We start from the raw sequence: 22086 nt of genomic DNA on the forward strand, positions 1-22086 counted from the left end.
TAGATTCCCAATGGTACAGGGGATAAGTGTTTTTAAGTAAATAAACAGACATCTGGCATTTTAGGATATCCTGCAAAGAAGGAAATGTTCAAATTTAAAGGTTATATTTTATCATTTGGAAGAGCATAATTAAAAATAGATATATTTGTTTAAACAAAAATTTTACTATATAATGACTTAAATTAAAGTGTCTGCATGTCGTGTACCTGTGCTAGTGTGAATGATTTCTGTCCCCACTGTTTGTCCAATTAAATGATACTGATTCAGCCGTGAGCCATCTTCAGAAACAACAACAGACTGGGCAGCACCAGAGGTCCAGGTGTAAACAACCTCAGAATCAGGATAGGCATCTAAATAAGGAAAAATATATTAAAGACAAACATAATCTGCTTAACAAAGGCCCCACTTTCAAGCATTCAGCACAAACAGAAAAAAAAAAATCAGGCTACAATAGACATACGATGATAATCCTTTTCATTATGAATAAATTTAGAAACCTGTTCTATATATGCAAACTGTCAAACTGTAACATGAAATAAAGTTGACTTTATTACAACAGAGAGAGCAATTTGAAATAAAGGGATTATGCTGAATCACTCTTAAATAAAGAAAAGGTTAGAACATAATAATTTAAGAGTGAACAAGGGCAAATTGTTTTTTTAACTACATAATTTCTGTTACACACAGCTTTCCCCAGTAGGTGCTTTCCTCTTAATTTTTCACCCAGGCAGTAGCATTACACAAGAACTTTGGAATCAGTCACTTTTCACTACAGGTCAAACCCAGCAGCTTAAAGTGACTATAGCGAATGTATCATGATTCAGGGAGCTGCAGCAGGGCATTTTGCTGTGCAAGCTGGAGTTTAGAGGACTCATTGCCCTTTATCTTACATGATATCTACATTTTCCTTGACAACACTGGTACTCATATCGAGAGACAATTTCAAACTTTTTCGGCAACCTTCAATACCATCCAACCTCATATCTTGTTTCATATAATTATCAGCCAACATAATACATACAGATTGTTTTTTAAAATCATGCCTCCAAGTTCACATTTAACATCCATCACTCACAATTGTCGAGTCAAGCACAGCGATGCCTAAAGGCTGTATTCTATACTCTTTGTTGTGACCTTAAATAGAAATGTTCCTGTTGTTCCATCAACAGTGTATAGTGCCAGGTTGCTTATTTAGCATGATCTGTTCAGAGTCAAAAGTGCCTTCAGGTACTGCAGATCATTTAGCTTCCTGGTCTGAGAAAAAACTTATTTAAATTAAAGTCAAAAGGAGCAAAGAATTGGTATGTGACATTCAGGGACAGAAATCCAAACAGCATGTTCACAACAATATAGAAAGTGTAAAACTCGCAATCTAACTTTAATTCAAAAATATCTTCTCCAAATTTAATCAGTGATTATGCTACATCCTTATAAACTCAGATTGTCCAAAGTGGACAACATATTTATCCAAGTGGCCTCACCAAACAGTGCTGAAGAAATTGGATATCATCTCAGCTGATGACACGTATCATTACCAGCAGCAATTATCTTAAAATGGCTTTTGAAAAAATATTACTGGTAGCAAAACACCAGAGTATAGATAGAGTCCATATGAAAAGTGACTAGATTTGAATGATATCTTTGAATAAAACAGATTTGTAACTATTCTTGTAGAACCATGCTGTTTTTGATTTCTAAATTACATCTGGTGCTTTTGAATAGGGTGGCATGGTGGCACAGTGGTTAGCATTCCATCACAGTCTGTACAAAGTTTGAACATTATCCCCGTGCCTGTGTATTCTTTCTTTAAGGAACTTATTTTAAACTCACATCACCAAAGAGTGACTTGTCAATTTGATTCGTGAGTCTGAATGGTCAGAGTATGCCCAGTAATGGACAGGCACTCTATTGATAGTTCTTTCTACCTTGCTCCTAATGTTGCCGAGATAGACTTCTGTGTCTGACAGTGAATTGGATTATTTGGGATTGTTAATGAGTTTTTAAAATATTTTAAATCCAGAAGGTGGTGTTACAGTTTGATGTTTGAATGTTTTGGGGTTATTAACCTATTGATTTGTGTTTTTGGATGCATTTAAGAACCAAATTTCAGAATTTTGTAAACAATACCCAAAGTACTTGGAGTTGCCCGGGTATATTTGTGTCATTCATTACCATTAGGCAAAACTATTTTGGTGCGATAACATGGTTTAGGATTTCTACCCCCTCCCAACTGACTACAATCTAATTTTTTGATGAAATGTTTGAACCATCTTAAAATCTAGTTTTTTCAATTGTATCAATAGTAATTTTCTTCAAAGTCCTATTTATTATCCTGTACGTTCATGTGGTCTGCTTTTTGGCACTCCATTTACCACCTATTCTGACTGAAGGCATCTTCAGGGTTGACATCCACTTGGAGCATATCCTCTTTCAGTTGGACCAGCTATTATTTCTTTGGCTGTCCTCGTGCCTATTTTCACCTTGGATTTAGATGAACAGCCATCTTTGCCAATGTTTGGTCGTTACTGCAAACCAGATTACCATACCATTGCAGGTGGGCTTCACACATCTTCTTGATAACAGGTGCCACTCCTATTATTCTTTGCACATTGTTTTTCATGAGGCCATCCGACGTTGCTAGGTCAAGAGTCAAGCAGTGTATCTTCATGGCACACAGTGCTTGTTCGTGCTTTGTGGTTGCAGGCCAACATTCCATTTCATATTAGAGGACCAGTAGGAAACAGTTTTATATATTTCTGGCTTCAAGTAGATCGATATTCTCCAGTCACAGGGTACTCCAGTGACTGCACCAATTCAGCCACACAGCGTTGACCCATGCTCAGACATTGGAGATGAAGTCGTTGTTGGTGCAGATAAATGAGCCCAGGTACTTGAATTGGGTGACCTTCTTGAGGGGTTTGCCATCAGTATGAATATTTTCATCTGTTTGTAGCCCACATCGCATGTACTCGGTCTTCTTGATGTTGAGTCACAGGCCATTTTCATACAGCTGAGTCCAGGACTCAAGTTCACATTGTCAGGATGTCTTTCTCGTAAAGTAGTTTCCAGAGGTATGGTGTCTGGATGTCCACTGTGGCTGTATCCATACATAATAGGAAAAGCAAAGGCGAAAGAGGTGATCCTTGATATACAGTGCATCCAGAAAGTATTCACAGCGCATCACTTTTTCCACATTTTGTTATTTTACAGCCTTATTCCAAAATGGATTAAATTCATTTTTGTCCTCAGAATTCTACACACAACACCCCATAATGACAACGTGAAAAAAATTTACTTGAGGTTTTTGCAAATTTATTAAAAATAAAAAAACTGAGAAATCACATGTACATAAGTATTCACAGCCTTTGCTCAATACTTTGTCAATTACAGCCTCAAGTCTTGTTGAATATGATGCCACAAGCTTTGCACACCTATCTTTGGCCAGTTTCGCCCATTCCTCTTTGCAGCACCTCTCAAGCTCCATCAGGTTGGATGGGAAGCGTCGGTGTACAGCCATTTTAAGATCTCTCCAGAGATGTTCAATCGGATTCAAGTCTGGGCTCTGGCTGTGCCACTCAAGGACATTCACAGAGTTGTCCTGAAGCCACTCCTTTGATATCTTGGCTGTGTGCTTAGGGTCGTTTTCCTGCTGAAAGATGAACCGTCGCCCCAGTCTGAGGTCAAGAGCGCTCTGGAGCAGGTTTTCATCCAGGATGTCTCTGTACATTGCTGCAGTCATCTTTCCCTTTATCCTGACTAGTCTCCCAGTTCCTGCTGCTGAAAAACATCCCCACAGCATGATGCTGCCACCATCATACTTCACTGTAGGGATGGTGCCAGGTTTCCCCCAAATTTGACGCCTGCCATTCACACCAAAGAGTTCAATCTTTGTCTCATCAGACCAGAGAATTTTCTTTGTCATGGTCTGAGAGTCCTTCAGGTGCCGTTTGGCAAACTCCAGGCGGGCTGCCATGTGCCTTTTACTAAGGAGTGGCTTCCGTCTGGCCACTCTGCCATACAGGCCTGATTGGTGGATTGCTGCAGAGATGGTTGTCCTTCTGGAAGGTTCTCCTCTCTCCACAGAGGACCTCTGGAGCTCTGACAGAGTGACCATCGGGTTCTTGGTCACCTCCCTGACTAAGGCCCTTCTCCCCCGATCGCTCAGTTTAGATGGCCGGCCAGCTCTAGGAACAGTCCTGGTGGTTTCGAACTTCTTCCACTTATGGATGATGGAGGCCACTGTGCTCATTGGGACCTTCAAAGCAGCAGAAATTTTTCTGTAACCTTTCCCAGATTTGTGCCTCGAGACAATCCTGTCTCGGAGGTCTACAGACAATTCCTTTGACTTCATGCTTGGTTTGTGCTCTGACATGAACTGTCAACTGTGGGACCTTATATAGACAGGTGTGTGCCTTTCCAAATCATGTCCAACCAACTGAATTTACCACAGGTGGACTCCAATTAGGCTACAGAAACGTCTCAAGGATGATCAGTGGAAACAGGATGCACCTGAGCTCAATTTCGAGCTTCATGGCAAAGGCTGTGAATACTTATGTATATGTACTTTCTCAGTTTTTTTATTTTTTAATAAATTTGCAAAAATCTCAAGTAAACTTTTTTCACGTTGTCATTATGGGGTGTTGTGTATAGAATTCTGAGGAAAAAAATGAACTTAATCCATTTTGGAATAAGGCTGTAACATAACAAAATGTGGAAAAAGTGATGCGCTGTGAATACTTTCCGGATGCACTGTATATCCTATATTATGTTTCTTTGAGGCCTTGTTGGATATAATGTGTGCACCACAGCCAGAGGCCATTTATGGTTCCTAGTTCTTAAAAACAAAGCTATGGATCAGGCACTTCTAACTGCCAGGCATTTTCTAAAATACTTACGGAATTAATCTTGATGTGTTCCCATTGCCAGCTCATAAATGGTCACACACTGACATGTAGTTTAAAATCTGAATAGTAAATTAATACAGAACTTAGAACATTAGCACATTAGAACAATATTGACGAGAACAGGCCATTTGGCCCAACAAAACTTGTCAGTCTATACCTACATTTCTTCATAATACAGAGTCAAGCTTTGAAGGATTTAAAAGTTCTAATGTCTACCGGCACTACTTAGTAATTTATTCAGTTTATCTATGGATGTCTGTGTGAAGAAAAACTTTTAATGTTTGCAAAAATGTGTCCTTAATAAGTCGCCATCTCTGTCCCTGTGTTCTTGTTGCTGAACTCATTGTAAAATAACCGCCTGGATACCTTTCACAATTTAAATAACTTTCAATTTTGCCACTTTTGAATCTCTTTATGCTTAAACTGAAAAAGTTCAACTCCTCTAATCTTTCATCATAACTTATACCCTGCAGTCCTGGAGTCAGCCTAGTCTCACTTCTCTGAACTTTTTCTAGCAATGCTATGTCTTTTTTATAGCCTGGAGACTGAAGCTCCTTGTAGTACTCCAGCTGAGGAATCACCAATTTGTTAAATAGCTTAAGAATAACCTCCTTTGACTTCAACTCAACACATTAGGCTATATAACCTAACATCCTGTTAGCCTTCTTATTGGCTTTTGATAGTGACAGGTACATAATGACTCCTAGATCTTCCTCAGAGGGTGTGCTAGCAAGACCATACTGCTGGAATGATGCAGGTTTGAACATGTTTTATTGGTATTTTATATCAGCCGCAAAAAGACTAGATGTCCCCACATTATAGCCAGGCTGCTTCATGAAACAAAAGTGTTGAATATATTCTCTCTGTATTCCATTCCCTGCATCTGAATGTGTTGTACCTACTAGCTTTAATTGAAAGAAAAACCCAAACTGTATTTTTAGCTGAAAAAAATAACCAAAATGATTGAATTTTTAAAGCTTTCTATAGACTATTAGTCTCTGAAACATGATATTTTGACACGAATAAGTACACAATTATACAGCGGAGTGGTACAGTAGATGGTAGTGCTGCAGTCTCACAGTACTTGCCTCCTGAATCTACTCCATACTGGAATTGCTGCCTATTTATTAACTGTTTCCCAAATTTTCCAAGTTTCTCCCACTTTCTAAACACGTTTTTAAGTTAATTGTCAAATCTAAATTCATTCTGCTCAGGGATGGAAAGTGATCATGACCAGTACAAAACAGAAGGAGAATGTTATACAAAAACCGTATAATACATTTCAAAAGAAACTGGAAGAAATAACAAAATTTTTATCTGGTAAAGTAAATATTGCTGATTTTTTATGACTTTTGTGGCAACTATCCATAAAGAAGAATGGACTAGACGTTTAAATATGCTTCTTTTCTGAATTGTTTCCATTATAGTTTGTTTTATTAGATGATCATGCAAAACAAAACTAAATACAACAAATAAACTAATTCAGGACTCATAACAGAAAGACATTTCTGTGGTCTGATTGCTATTTAAATTTAAGTATACTACATTAAAAAATGAAGATGATAATGTATGAAAAGTAACTATAACCATCTTCTACTGTATTTTATTTAATTTTAAGATTGATTATTGTAAGCTTATTAGAACTCTAATTCAAAAGTACGTCACGTAAGGATTGTTTCACTGAATGTTTACTCAGTGTTATGAAAAGTATCATCACAAAGGGCTTAGCAGGGCATCAGTTCAGTCATAATATTTCTTTGTTTATCAAAAGTTGAATTAGGCTGAAAGGGAACATTATATGTACCAAAAAAAATTTAAGTGTCCTGAACATAAGCATATCTATAATTACACACTTCAATTAACTTAACATTCTCAAACCTAATTAATCCAATTAATGTTCACTAGGGGGAAAGTCTATACTGGCCACACTAGGTATAAGACAGGAAGTGGTTGTGGACAAGTTGCCAGACCACCCTCGGCCTCACTTGCGCACACACCTACAATACATCAACAATCACACAGACCCAAATTGGTATTGCCAGACAACCTAACCTGCATGTGTTTGGGGATATAGAAGGAAAAGAAGAGCAACCTGTTATGAAAACTCTACACTGGCACACACCAGGCACAAGAATCAAAAACAGGACACAGGACCTGTGTGACAGCAGTGCAATGACCATGATGCCCACACAATTAGAAGAGGAAAATTAAAAATAGACACAAAGTAAAGGCATTGTGCAGTGTCTCACAGATTCCCCAAGCAGTGTTTTGGGTTAAGATGCACTCCTGGAGGATGATACCAAGGGCCACATTAAAATTTACTGTGCCTTCAAATATATCAACTGTTGTTTCTGGAATTTACTTATGGTTCATTGCAGGTCTCCCTTCTTTCTACTGACATACAAGCCTTGACCTGACTTAACATCTCAAAGAAGATAGGATCAAGCTTCAAGGTGGAAAAGATGCACACAGTCACTTAGATTAAATCATGATGTAACGAGTTTTAAACACTACTGATCTCTGTGTTCATGCTATACTGTATGTAAATCTCAATTGATACATACTCTTATATTTCCTCTTAACATCACTTACGTCCACCTGTAGTATGAGTCGTTCATGACAAGCACACCTTTTTAAATACTGGTCTATCTCTTTGTACACAATGTGAAAAAAATGCCTCAGAGCAAGTCATGCTAAGGGAACATTCTTTTAGCCCAGGTTTCTTATGGGGGTTTGATTGTAAGGAGTGTCATCATATTTCTTAACTGACCAACAAAGGAGCTATCTTGCATATCTGCTCATTCACTTTTTGAACCCACTGTTATATTGAAGGTTTGCAGATAGCCACTTCCTTTTCAGATAGGAATGAGAAGTTATCAGTAAAGTACCCTAGGTGAGATATCAGGCTTTGAAGGATGTACATTATTTAAGCTACCCCAACAGTATCGTGAGAGGAAACCCATACATTCTCCATTCCACTCTACTGGCAGCCAATTTAATATGAAACTGTGGTCAATATCTAAGTCCTGTTAGTATTTCATGGCTTTGCTGTTGTCCTCTTACTCATTTATGTAATAGTTAATTTGTATTGAGATTGCTCATTAAATATTTTACTATTTTGAGCATTTTCTATAGAGTGCATTTGTCTGACTTGAGTTAACGTCTTTCATTTGTTAGGCAAGAAAGATGATTTATTCTCCTTTATAAGATAGGAATGCTATGCAATGCTTCACTGTACTTCCTGTTTAGAATGCAATAATATCACCCCTTCTAAAAAAAGAAATGTTATTTTCTGTTTGTTTGATTTAATCAGGACCATAACTTTTACACTTGTAATCTAGTTTATAACCTCCTGTGATCTGTGCAGTCATTATATAAACATGAAATGGAATCCTTCCTCAACTCTGGTCAAAAATCCCATGCCAACAAGAATTAAGAAAGAGGAATCTAAAAGTTGTAATGGTGCACAGTCAGCTTCAGATTTACATATAGTGTTATCAACAGTTAACATAATCTTAAACACATTACTTCAGATCAATATTGGCCAACGTTGTGAAAAGAACTAAATGTAATGATTCTGACGTCAAAAAATGCAAATGTAAAACATTTAACATAAAGTAGAAATGATGGTCACAAATAAAATAGTCATCTAAAGGAAATTGTGGTAGCGAGTGGTACTTCAGGAACTTTTCAAACTAAACTTGATGTTATTTTGGAAAAATTAGGTAAATAGGACTGGCGAGCTTTTTTCATCTGAAAGGCTTGTTATCATCAAAATTGTTCTCATGCTTTAATCCTTTCATTATAGCAATATAAATGCTGCTGAACTCTCTAAAGGTTAATGAAGTGATGATCAGGGTGAAAATGCTTTTAATTTCTGACATTTGTTGTGCAGACCTAGAGTCTTCTGAGAAATTGTTTATTTTTAAGTACTGTATGTAACCTTTACAATGTCTTCGAGTTAAATATGACCAGGTTTTCTATTTGAAATCAGCAAAAGCATCATAAATTATACTACCAGTTATAAGTTTTAGAATACCTCAGTTTTTCCAGTTTTTCTTCAAATTTAATCAATTGAAATGCAATGAATGGCCTAAACTGGTTAATAGGTAAACAGTAAACATCCAGAGGTTTAAATTTAAAGTTTAGGTTAGTGAAAACTAAAAAAAACAAATTTCAGAATATTACAAATTGGCCTTCTTCAGGGAGCAACTAATAGGTTACAACCTACAGATGTTCTGCAGCAATTAAAGTAAATTAGGCCCTGCAAGTTAAAGCAAACAATTTACACAGGTGTCCCAACTTCTGTTTATTACTTAAAACCCTCCGTCTGTCTTAAAACAGAGATGAAACAGACTGTGTTACTGCACCCTCTTAAGTACGACTTGGACAATATTACACTATTGAAAGTTGTAAATTTCACTTGTAATGACAAGAAAAAGGCAATTAACAAATGAAGCAAGACAGTACATTATTACCTTTAGAGTTATAGACCTTTCATTTAGAGAAATCACAAAAAAAATATCAAAGTGTCAGTGAGTATGGTGTCCTACACAATCCAAAGGCAACTGGAAACTGGAAGTAACTCTGATAGAAAGAGATCTGACAGACCAAAGCTCATAATCCAATCAGAAGACAAGATTCTGAGGGTCACCAGCTTGCATGATAGGCACCCCACAGCACAAGGGCTTCAAGCACAGCTTAACAGTGGTTGAAAAAAGCAAATCTCAGTTTCTACTGTGAATAGGAGACTTTGTGTTGCAGGTTTGACAGGATAAGTGGCCATAAAGAAGTCATTCCTTAAAGGACAAACTAGGGCCTGGAAATACTGGCTGTGGACTACTGCAGGCTGGGAGAAAGTGTTATGAACTGATTAATCCAAATTTGAATTCTTCAGTTCATTACACAGGGTGTTTCTACACTGTCGATTTTGGTGAAAGGATCGTTCCTCATTATGTGACACCAACTGTCAAACATGGAGGAGGAAGTGTGATGATCTGGGGTACTTTTGCTGGAGGCAGAGTTGGTGACTTGCACAGAATGGGCTACCACAGTTTGGCTGTTTTATCAGCAAAATGTGGATACTTTGACGAATCAAAAATTTGAATAAAATTGTGTACACTTTATGATTCCTTTACTTATTTTTCTTATTTGACATTGTTTTGTTCTATGCTTTGATTTTATGAAACATTAAGACATGAAACTGTGTGCATTTCCATAAAAACTGAAAAAAACTGAGATGTTCTAAAACATTTGACTGGTAGTATACTTTTATTCAGAATGAAACTGTGGCCTTCCTACATTTCCCCAATTAACGAACAGTTGAAAAAAAAAAATAAACATAATTGATAAAGCTTCTAAAAAATCTTTACATTGGTATTTCTTTTTGTACAATCTTGATTTTGCACTACATTTAGTGTAATCTGTTTGTTCATAACTCACAATAACATCCTAAATGTGTTTTTCAGCTCAGAAATATAAAGGCATTTAGTAAAGTGTTCAAATGTTAAGTAAGCAAAAATATATACGAGTATATATATTCCAAATGTCACATTTTTATACCGTTGCTGCACATTTTGAACATTGCCATGTCCTTTGTGGCAATTCTGACCTACCATAGACCTTAGTGGATTTTTGCTCTCACTGTAGGGTACTTTGTTTATAATGTACAAAAATACAATACATATACAATGAAAATTTCTATTGAAGAAAAAGCAGAAGACTCCACAGTGAGTGAAATAAAGAACCTTTGAAGCCTTGTAAAAGTTTAAGTGCTTTCTGTAACATCATTAATTCCAAAGTCTTAAAGAGACCAGTTTGCCATTAACTCATTTCTGGTTGTCTTATGTCCTTTAATAAGGATCCCTGTCTTATCATCATATAGTCCGAGAAAGACACTTGCCATCCAAGATTAAATGTCAAAGATGCAGTTTATTAAGATAATAAGGTGCTTTCCAATGTTAGGTTCTGGACCTGGAACCTCTACATTCTAATACAGTGGAAGCTCGGGTCACGAACATCTCGGACCACGTACAAATCAGGTTACGACCCTAAAGTTCACCCAACTTTTGCATCTGTTCACGACCACACATTCGGATGACGAACAAGCCAGTTTCCCTTCCGGTTCGTACGCGCTGATGATTTCCGCACGTGTTCAATCTCTCCCTGTGCATTCTCTGTGCAGCGAGTGAGAGAGAGAGAGCGAGCGAGCGAGCGAGAGACAGAGAGAGAGAGATAGCGTGAGAGAGCGAGCGAGCGAGCGAGCGAGAGAGAGAGAGAGAGAGAGAGAGCGGGCGAGCGAGAGAGAGAGAGATAGCGTGAGAGAGCGAGCGAGCGGGCGAGCGAGAGAGAGAGAGCGCGCAGGCCGAGAAGGCAGTTAAAGAATGCACCGGGCTTGTTTTTAAAGAGACTGATTCGAGCATTGTTTTAACCTCGTTGTATTTAATGAAGACTTTTTTCTATTGGATATTAACCTCCACTTCACTTCTGTTTACAGTGATCGGTTCGTAGCGTGCATTGTTGCAATGTTACTTTTCTTGGTTGTTTATTAAATTACAGATTTTTCAAATGTTCATGTTTTTCCCTGTGCTTAAAACTCATTAAAAAAAAAGTGTTTACAGCAAGCGGTTCATAAGGCTATAGTATGAATTCTTACAATGTTACTTTTCTCTGTTCAAGGTTTTCTCAGTGTTATTCAATGTTTTTACATTTAGTTTACTATTACGCTGTGCATTCTATGGTTTGATTAACTATTTTTGTGCTTAAAAATCTTTAAAAAATATATTTACATACAGTTAGTACGGTCTGGAATGGATTAATTGTATATACATACAATCCTATGGGTGAAATTACTTCGGGTCACGACCAAATTGGGTTATGACCAGAGTTTTGGAACGAATTACGGTCGTGACCCGAGGTTCCATTGTATAAGATAATGTGAAGCTGCATCTGTGAGCAAAAAGATGAGCACCAATATAATTTCCTGTAGATTACATGTGAAAGGCATCAAGCGCAACCACCTTATGAAGTTCAAATGTAAGGTTATTATCAAGTTTAGCAGATTGAAATTCTTTGTCATTTAGACTGACAGAAAAATAGAAAGTTCAATAAAAATTATTTTGAAGGGTGACAAACTAATGAGCATGACAAGAAAATCTTCTAAGAACAGCAAAAAAAAGAACAATCTCAGAATGATATTGTGCTATATTATACTTGTATAATACTAGCTGGGCTACTCATCTAAAACGAATAATCAACGGAGATCTCAAAATGCTTCGAAATAACACTTACTGCGTATCTCTTCTTAGAGGTTTTCTTGGCTGAAATGGAGGATAAGCCTACCTCTGTTAACATTTTTGTTAACAGGGGGAATGACAGACAAGCAAATGTACTGTGTGTACAATTCGAATAATGAATACTAAACATTGTACTTTAGTTTCTCTACCTAAAGCACAATGCCCATGAAATGCCTTAGGAGTTTATCTAGTCTTTCTCAAAACTTTTTCTTTGAAAAATGTAATTTGTATTTTAACATTACAGTAATCCTACATATATTACTATGTGTTTTAAATAGCATTATGTTTACTCCTGGAAAAATGAGTCAAAAAGAAAAAATGTTATTACATTACATATAACAAAACAATGTAAATTCAAAATGTCAATGTAAATACAGTAGGTAGGTCTAGTGTCCACTGCTATACTGATGCAGATTTGTACACACCCTTTCTGTATGGTGTGTTCTGAAACAGTCCTCTGACTTGAATGATAGTTACTGTATTTTGAACAGTACTTAGGGAGCTAATGTCTTTCTAGTTGATTGCAATCATTTTGTTATTTTGCTGCACAGCTACTTGCACCACAATGAACCTTCAGGTGAATTAATTGACCAAACATATCAGAACAGCTCGGTCGTACGGTGCTATATGCATCAATTTGACAATCCATGTCAATGTCTGATGACCAATTCACATGCTAGACTAATGAATATTGATGAGTTACCTTAGTGTCAAAATGCATAGAATTAGTCATGCTTTTTTGCATCATAATGATTTTATCCACTAGGTAGCAGCAGAATATTGTCCCAAGAGTTATTCAGACTTAATACTGTATATAGCAGACTATTACACATCATTCTGAGCCTGACTCTGGCTTAACCATAATTACATAGAAATCCAAGCCAGAGTAGAGCTCTTTATGCATTATTGCTGTAAATGTGTGTAAGTGCTCAATGTCATTTTGTTTTAAGTACAAGACATTCAACCACAATCTATCTTTAAAGAATAAATTTTAAAATATTTGATATCTCTTGCCCTATGTGTACCCTCAGAGTCTTCCTACACCTTTCTTCGATATTCTCATGTATCTCAACCTCTCTTTCCCAGTTCTTCTCTCAATCACATTCCCATAAAGCCTGCTTCTCAGTACTCCAGCTGTGAACTCATCATTTGTATACTTGCAGATGCTTCTCATCTATGAAAGTGACTCAGGTTGCATCTTGTTAGTATTTAGTAACCCAATGCTCAGTGTGTTGTTTGCTTTGTTGTTGCTGATATGCTCAATTTTAACTCCAATTTTGTAGAAATAAAAAAAAATGTCACAGGAATTCAACTTCACATCCCTTACATATTGTGTCATCCCTAACACTGAGCCACCAAAGCCAAACTGACCAATCAGATTGCTCAGAGGGACCAGACACACCCCCACACACACACCCAGAAAGTAGTGATTTAGTATATAGCAGATAACTTTAATGATAGTGATTCAAAGATATATGAAATTAACTCACAGATAATAAAGAGTAAAGTCATAAACATTAATTAAATAATTAGAAGTGTTGTAAAAAATGGTTTCTAGAAAGAGGTAGGATTAAATAAATTTGTTAAATGTCAGTTTTAGGGTTATGGTGGTGCAGTGGCTAATACACCATATTTTAAACAGAAGTATACCTGTCAATTCCTGCTGCTGACCCACAATGAAACACAAAAAAAATTCACCTGACTGAGCTGAAATTGTAAATGCACATATATGGAAAGATAGGTAGATGCAGTATATACAGTATGTAAACAACCATACTGTATTATGTGAGATTTCTTGAATAAAGGTATCAGCTAAATATAAAATAGTAATTTTCTTTGCTATTGAAAAAAAGGCTGGGAAACTAGAGAGAATATAAAGGCAAAAGAAAAGAAAAACAACCAGGAAGGTAAAAACAGAGCACTTAAATAGTCTAGTATTTTTATGCACATTTATTTATATCCCAGCAAAAGGAATTGATTTTGGCCCTTTTTTTCTTATTTTAGTTTTATGTTAATTTGTCCTTAGATAGTTATTTTCAAAATAAACTTTGACTGAATTGAAATTATAAAGCTGGTGGTTTTTGTTTGTCTCAAATGATGCCAAACATTTTTACTTTGAAGGATATGATTTAACATGAATTATTCAAAGTTTATTTATATACAAGCCAAACTGAATAATATAATTCTAAGTTAGTTTTTTTGGGTAAGAACACAGATTTCTACACTTATTTTTGACTATATATAGGGCAAGACAAACCATACATATATGCGACCCAAAAGGAATTGACAGTTATTTAAATATGCACTATCTTGCTGTTTAAAGGTGAAAATGTATACTTACAGCTGCCAAACTTCAGAGGGCATGCATGAGCATCCATTGGGAAATCTTCGAGTTGCATAGGACATTCAGCAGAAATAGTGAGCCTATGAAAATAAAAAAATACGCTATATTTGTATCAGTGCTGAGTATCTTGTCTTGGAAAAGAATAAGATTTGGTAGAAGAAAATGCTTACTGGGATAGATAATGGAATGGTGTAGAACTCCTTCCTTTTATCACTAAAACTGAACACAGCAGTGATAGCAAAATATTCTTAGCATATCAAATTAAACTTAGCACTTAAACAAGTTTAACCTTAGAAGCTTTGGCACACAGTAAATATTTCAGTTATACAAAAATATTACAATTTGAACATAATTTTTTAAAACATGAACCTGAGGCTATGTTTAAATGTACATGGACAGAGAATAAAATAATAACAAATGAGTGTAAGCATAAATTTAAATAGAATTTAGCAGACAATGGTATGAGCTATGTTATTTTTGAAATAACTTCAATGTCAATTAATTCTATGTGCAAGTTGAATTTAATAAGAATATGCTAGTCTTTTGATCAATAAAGCATTACAAGATTAGTGGGATGCTACTGCCATCTCATGGAAGTAATGAAAATGGCATTTTTTGGGAAGCTTCAGCAAAAAAGCAGTATGAAAGGAATAGATGTTAAGATATGTTCATTTCTAGAAACAAATTAATCATTAAAATAAAAAGGGCTCTATCAATGTTTCACTTATACTGTTTACACTTGTTTTTGGTATTACTTTATTCCAGCAAAGAAATAACATTAAACATACCATATATTACATAAACAGCATCTTTCTTATTTATATATATTGTATTTAGTATATTTATTGATAATATTTAAAACATTAATTTCAATAAAAATAGTAACAGTAAGACTGGAGGAGCAGTGGCTAATGCTTCTGTCTTACTGCTTGAGAATCCCATGTTCAAATCATAGCCTGAGTGACTGTCCCGGTGGCATTTTCCACTAATTTTTGTGGCCATATGGGTTTTCTTGAAGTATTTTTATCTCTTCCAAGGTCCAACCGTGTTGTGCATGTTAGGTTGTGTTTTGGCAGGTGTGTCCTCCAAAGTACTGGCATACCTTTCAGGATTGGTGACCATTGTTCACTATGTTCTAGAATACTGGGGTTCTTAAAAATGAATGAATGAGTTTTAACAATAAAAGATTTTAAAACAATATTCATTTATAAAAATGTTGGCCATATATTAATTCTACAAAAATCTTTGCAGTTTTGATGAGGTGTCCTGAACTAACAGGCTTTTGTAGTTTCATCATACACTCTATAAAGTTTTGTGTTACATGTTTCTATATATTGTAGTACTGGTTTGCACACACACACTGATTCACAAAATCTGTTCTTCAAGATAAATCCTATATTAAACTTTGCAGCATAGCATTTTTTTGAAATAGAAGAGTAACATTCATTTTTTATTTAAGATTTCATAGTATATAAAGTATAATTATTTGTTTTTAAGCATGTTTAATGTGCATCTGTATATGCAAATTTACATGTACTGTACAGTATGTACACTGTATGTATAGTGCGCCGAAAAAAATGCTGAGACAAATGAGTGCAGAAAAGAAATGCCCACAGATAATAAAATTTAATTGATTTGATACATGCAAAAATGCTAGAAAGCTCTTTAAGTTTGTGTCTTGTGATGATATGCCTGCTGCTTTAAGAGTTTGTGGATGTTTTCCCCCCAGAGCAAGAAGTGTCCAAATCAAGATATGCCCAGCCTAATTACTATTTGCAAAAGGTAATACTGTCAAATGGACAGGTGCCACTTTTGAACATTTTGTAAGGAACTGTGCATAATTGGAAACTGTATAGTACAGTTACTCCTTTATTTATATGGTTTTGGGTTTTCACTCCATTTTGTGTATGGTGTTTCTCCTTGCATTTTCTTTATTTTATTCATATTATTTTTTATAAAAAAAAATATTTCTTCTGGTAAATGAAATGATCTTTTTCGTGGAAAAATCACAATCCATGATAGGTTTATATGTCATAAAATTAAAATTACATTTATTTGTGTATTGTATATGCAGGGATGTGAAGTCAATCAAAAAAGCTTCCAATTCAGACTCCAGAAAGCTTAAAAAGTATGAATCTGCCTCCAGCTTTAATATATTCCAAGTTAGATTTGCATTAGGCATATTGGTGTGTTTGTATAGGTGTGTTAGCCACTTAAAAGTTGACAGTCACAAGTGAAGTTGCCGTTAATCTAGTTGAGTCTAAGGTTTCTGTCAGGAACAACAATAAGAAAAGAATATCAGATTTAACATGTAGTTGTAGTCCTTGTAATTAAAGCACTTGAGAATAAAATGCAGTAGTGGGAGTAGGTTACTCCATGACTCTTACTTCATAGCATAACCCTGTGTATATGTAATGGTAAAATTATTACTGAAAAGGGATTAGTTTGAAAAAATTAAATGTTTGATTTATTAATATTATTAATATTACAATAAATGTCCTGGTGTGGCATGAAGCGTGACCAAATAAGGCCCTGGAAAGGTCCATGCGCCCCTTTGACGGTGGCCACGGGTTCCTGCAGGGTTGAGCCTCCATGCTCATAACCCATGGCCTCACTGAAAACCAAGGGGGCTGCCCTCTGTCGGCCCTGGGAAGAAACTGTCCCGACAATCCTCTTTTTCCCGGTCCTTCCACACTTTGGGCGTCCTGGCTGGGCAAGTGCCCCGGCCATCCGCCACAATATGTTCTTGTCCCATCACTCATAAGCTGAGAGGCACTTTTTGGTAAAAGATGGTTTGAAATAGTGTCCAACAGCAGGCTGCGTCGTTTGGTGAAGTCCAGTTGCCAGTTTGTCTCTCATAGATCGATGTCTGTGTAGCCCTCCAAGGGCGAACGTTTTCATTGGCATGTCAGCTGCACGAGCGTGTCCAGCACTACAATCGGCTGGGGACTGGTCAGCTGATGCAGACACCTGACTTTTGTTTTCGATCTCCAGATAACTTGTATCAAAATTGGATATGTCAGAGTCCGATTCAGCAATAATGCGCAAAAGATAAATAAAGAAATATGCAGAGTATTTTGCTTTGTGCATTTGCTTCACTCTCTTGCCCGATGCCGATGCCATTCTAGACGTTGCTTACGCACACGTAGGGTTTCCACGTTATGTCAATGAGTCTAACAGTCCTCTGCTTATAACGTAACTGTGAGTTTTATGAGCATTTACAGCTTTCTTTCACCCTCAACCCCTTGTATCGACAAAAGTCGACATCCGCCCTGAAAAACGTCACCTCAGATGGGTCAACACCTGGATTAGGAGTCCAGAGCCTTACCTATTAAGCCACATCAGCTCACCACCTGTCCAGATTTGACAAAAGTCATCCCAGATGAGACATAAATTCACATTACCTGGCTTAGTAAACCAAAGCAGACAGAGCGTGAACCCACATCATCTCTCTTAGGAGTCCAAAGCTTGAATTATTATGCCACATGTCATTTTCTTTTTTTCTCAAAATAAGTCCCAGATGGGTCATGGAATTTGAGGAAAGGCACCCCAGATGGGACATGAACCTCCATTACCGGTTTTAAGAGGTCAAAGCTTTACTCTTCATGCTACTGGAGGAGGAGTATAGGGACCTAATCAATGACTTTGTTAAATGGTGCGACTCAAACCACCTACACCTGAACACCAGCAAAACCAAAGAGCTGGTGGTGGATTTTAGGAGGCCCAGACCCCTCATAGACCCAGTGATCATCAAAGGTGACTGTGTGCAGATGGTGCAGACCTATAAATATCTGGGAGTGCAGCTGGATGATAAGTTAGACTGGACTGCCAATACTGATGTGCTGTGCAAGAAAGGACAGAGCCGGTTATACTACCTTAGAAGGCTGGCGTCCTTCAACATCTGCAATAAGATGCTGCAGATGTTCTATCAGACAGTTGTGGCGAGCGCCCTGTTCTACGCAGTGGTGTGCTGGGGAGGCAGCATTAAGAGGAAAGACGCCTCACGTCTGGACAAACTGGTGAGGAAGGCAAGCTCTATTGTTGGCATGGAGCTAGACAGTTTAACATCTGTGGCAGAGCGAAGGGCGCTCAGCAGGCTCCTATCAATTATGGAGAATCCACTGCATCCACTTAATAGTATCATCTCCAGACAGAAGAGCAGCTTCAGCGACAGACTGCTGTCACTGTCCTGCTCCACTGACAGATTGAGGAGATCGTTCCTCCCCCAAACTATGCGACTCTTTAATTCCATCCGGGGGGGTAAACGTTAACATTTAACATTATACATAGTTATTGTCTGTTTTCACCTGCATTATTATCATTCTTTAATTTAATATTATTTATTGTATCAGTATGCTGCTGCTGAAGAATGTGAATTTCCCATTGGGATTAATAAAGTATCTATCTATCTATCTATCTATCTATCTATCTATCTATCTATCTATCTATCTATCTATCTATCTATCTATCTATCTATCTATCTATCTATCTATCTATCTATCTATCTATCTATCTATCTATCTACTACACCACGATGCCTGTCTGCATTTGAGGGAAGACATCCCAAATGAAACATGAAGTCACCTCACCTGGCTTAGTAAACCAAATCCTTACTTGTTGAGCCACTCCATCTCACTCAGTTGCCTAAATTTGAGCAAAAACATCCCAGACAGAACACAAACACACATTATCTATCTATCTATCTATCTATCTATCTATCTATCTATCTATCTATCTATCTATCTATCTATCTATCTATCTATCTATCTATCTATCTATCTATCTATCTATCTATCTATCTATCTATCTATCTATCTATCTGTTACTTGTCTTCGGAGGCTAAAAGCTTCACATATTGTGTCACAATACCACGATTCCTGTCTTATTATGAGTTAAAAAAATAATGTGCCAGTATTGTTATAATGTACTGTTTATTGTATATTTGACTGAAACTTTTATGCAAAGCAAACCACAAGATCAGGGTAAGTGACAGCTGCTCACGGAGGGAAGCACAGGCAGTTAAAGCAACTCACTCGGGGTCACAGCAAGTCAAAGGGAGGAACCAAACCAGCAAGTGCAGCGCCTTGACCAGTACACCACACCGGCTGACTGAATTTGAGCAAAGGCACAGAGTGGTTAATAGGGGAAGAACTACATGGGGGCAATCAAAGAGCCAAGAGAAAATGTTCACAACAGAAAGGCACTATATGAAAAGGTTAGAGCACGGGTTCAGTTTCCACTTCTAAATTATTTGCATGGCCACAAAGTGGTTAATATGGGAAGAACTACAACTGAACAACCGTGAAGCACAATAGGGTAAGACTCACAACCGAAAGGCACTATATAGAAATTTAAAGGGCCAGGTTCCATTACAGGCGGCACGATGGCACAGTGGGTAGCACTGCTGCCTCGCAGTTAGGAGACTCGGGTTCGCTTCCCGGGTCCTCCCTGTGTGGAGTTTGCATGTTCTGCCCGTGTCTGCGTGGGTTTCCTCCCACAGTCCAAAGACATGCAGGTTAGGTGCATTGGCGATCCTAAATTGTCCCTAGTGTGTGCTTGGTGTATGTGTGTGCCCTGCTGTGGGCTGACGCCCTGTCTGGGGTTTGTTCCCTGCCTTGCGCCCTGTGTTGGCTGGGATTGGCTCCGGCAGACCCCCGTAACCCTGTAGTTAGGATATAGCGGGTTGGATAAAGGATGGATAGATGGATTTGTGTTCCATTATTTATCCTTTTGATGCACAAGAAAATTCATGACCTTAAAGAAGTAGTGCTTAGAAATTTGCCAGAATATCTTGTTTTAGAAGACATTGACAAGAATAAAAGTAACTCCCTTCACACTTCCTGGGAGCTGAAGGGCAGTTCTTTTTTTTTTGGACACTGCAACCTGCAGATAAACCATTCACAGCATCAGTAACTACATTTGCTAGATAGTTTGGTTCAACACAGAGAAACCTTCTCAATCATTTCCAGTTCTATACTGTTTTCAGCAGCTGGGTAAGTCAATTGTGCAGCTTGCGTCAGTACTACAAAGAATTGTGGAATGCTGTAAATCCATCCATCCATCCATTTTCCAACCCGCTGAATCCGAACACAGGGTCACAGGGGTCTGCTGGAGCCAATCCCAGCCAACACAGGGCACAAGGCAGGAACCAATTCCAGGCAGGGTGCCAACCCACCGCAGGACACACACAAACACACCCACACACCAAGCACACACTAGGGCCAATTTAGAATCACCAATCCACCTAACCTGCATGTCTTTGGACTGTGGGAGGAAACCAGAGCGCCCGGAGAAAACCCACGCAGACACGGGGAGAACATGCAAACTCCACGCAGGGAGGACCCGGGAAGCGAACCTGGGTCTCCTAACTGCGAGGCAGCAGCGCTACCCACTGCGCCACCGTGCCGCCTATGAAAAATCACCTATTATTAGAAGCTGATACAATTCATAATGTATATATTTTTTACATTTGGAGCACAGGCACAGGCCCAGGCACCTACTAAAGTTTGGAGAAAAACATAGCCAATTGTATTCCCCATTTAAAATTAGACAAAAAATATAGAACAGATAGGTTCGACAGTGTGGATTTGCATACCAAACAAAGCTTCATACACTAGATTTTTTTATCATATTGAAAAATTGAATTTGTAAATTTGTAAATATACATAATTTCTTACACTTATTAGTAGAGTTCATAAAATGTATGTGTTTAAAATAGATAAAAAGGAGCCCAGATAGGCTTGTGATAACTGAAATAGCTTTCATAGACAGTAGACTCCAACTTAAGTGATGTGCATTGATGGATGTAATTGCTAGTTATTGGTTGTGGAAGGTCTATACCTAATTGTAGATATTTCTTAAACGTATTTTTTTTTTCAGTGAAGTTTCTGATGAACAGTTGGTAAAAACTCAAGCTAAAATTGTTGGCGGCAATGGACCATGATGTATAGCATGTCATTGTGACACTTTACTGTACATTAAAACAGTAGTACAATTGTGATGAGATCTGGCTATTCTTCTCAACAATCTCATTCATCCTATTCACTTAGATGGTCCAAGATTTTAAGATCCCTATATTCCTACTGTATATCACATTTCTTGGCAATTTATTTCATGTGTTTATGGTCCATTGTGTGAAGAAAATGTCTCTAACGTTTCATAATTTTAAACACTTTAATAATGTCACCTCTTAATCTCTATTTTCTTAAACTAAAAAGCTTTGACTGCTTAAGTCTCTGCCATAGCTCATACCCCTTAATACTAGAATCAGGCTAGTCGATATTTTTTGGACTTTCTCTAGTGGCGCTATGTGTTTTTATAAGGATACCAAAACTGTATACATTACAGTATACATTACAAGTTTCACTAGTGCGTTATATAATAAAGCATAACATTCTCAAGTACTCCACACAAGATGATATATGACCTAATGTCCTATTAGCTTTCTTGATCACTTATGTTCACTGTCTAAATGTAGATAGTGGGTGATAAGTACACCATGACTCCTAGATCCTCCTTATAACATGTACTTTCAGATTTCAGA

At 37.3% G+C, this 22086-nt stretch overlaps 2 protein-coding genes across 6 annotated transcripts in view; one reads left to right on the forward strand and one right to left on the reverse strand.

The window, feature by feature from the left end:
• Positions 1 to 22086, forward strand: part of gabrb3 (gamma-aminobutyric acid type A receptor subunit beta3) — a 458372-nt gene that overhangs the window by 46290 nt on the left and 389996 nt on the right. The window lies entirely within an intron of this gene.
• gabra5 (gamma-aminobutyric acid type A receptor subunit alpha5) overlaps positions 1 to 22086 on the reverse strand; it is a 49458-nt gene that overhangs the window by 12389 nt on the left and 14983 nt on the right. For all 3 annotated transcript variants that reach the window (XM_028800038.2, XM_028800036.2, XM_028800037.2), the window contains exons 6-7: positions 14541 to 14623; positions 207 to 350 (exon numbers count right to left, since the gene is read on the reverse strand). In XM_028800038.2, coding sequence (XP_028655871.2) covers positions 207 to 350; positions 14541 to 14623 — 227 coding nt within the window. The remainder of the gene's footprint in view (positions 1 to 206; positions 351 to 14540; positions 14624 to 22086) is intronic.

Source organism: Erpetoichthys calabaricus, chromosome 4 (assembly GCF_900747795.2).
Source record: "Erpetoichthys calabaricus chromosome 4, fErpCal1.3, whole genome shotgun sequence".
Taxonomy (NCBI): Eukaryota; Metazoa; Chordata; class Cladistia; order Polypteriformes; family Polypteridae; genus Erpetoichthys; species Erpetoichthys calabaricus.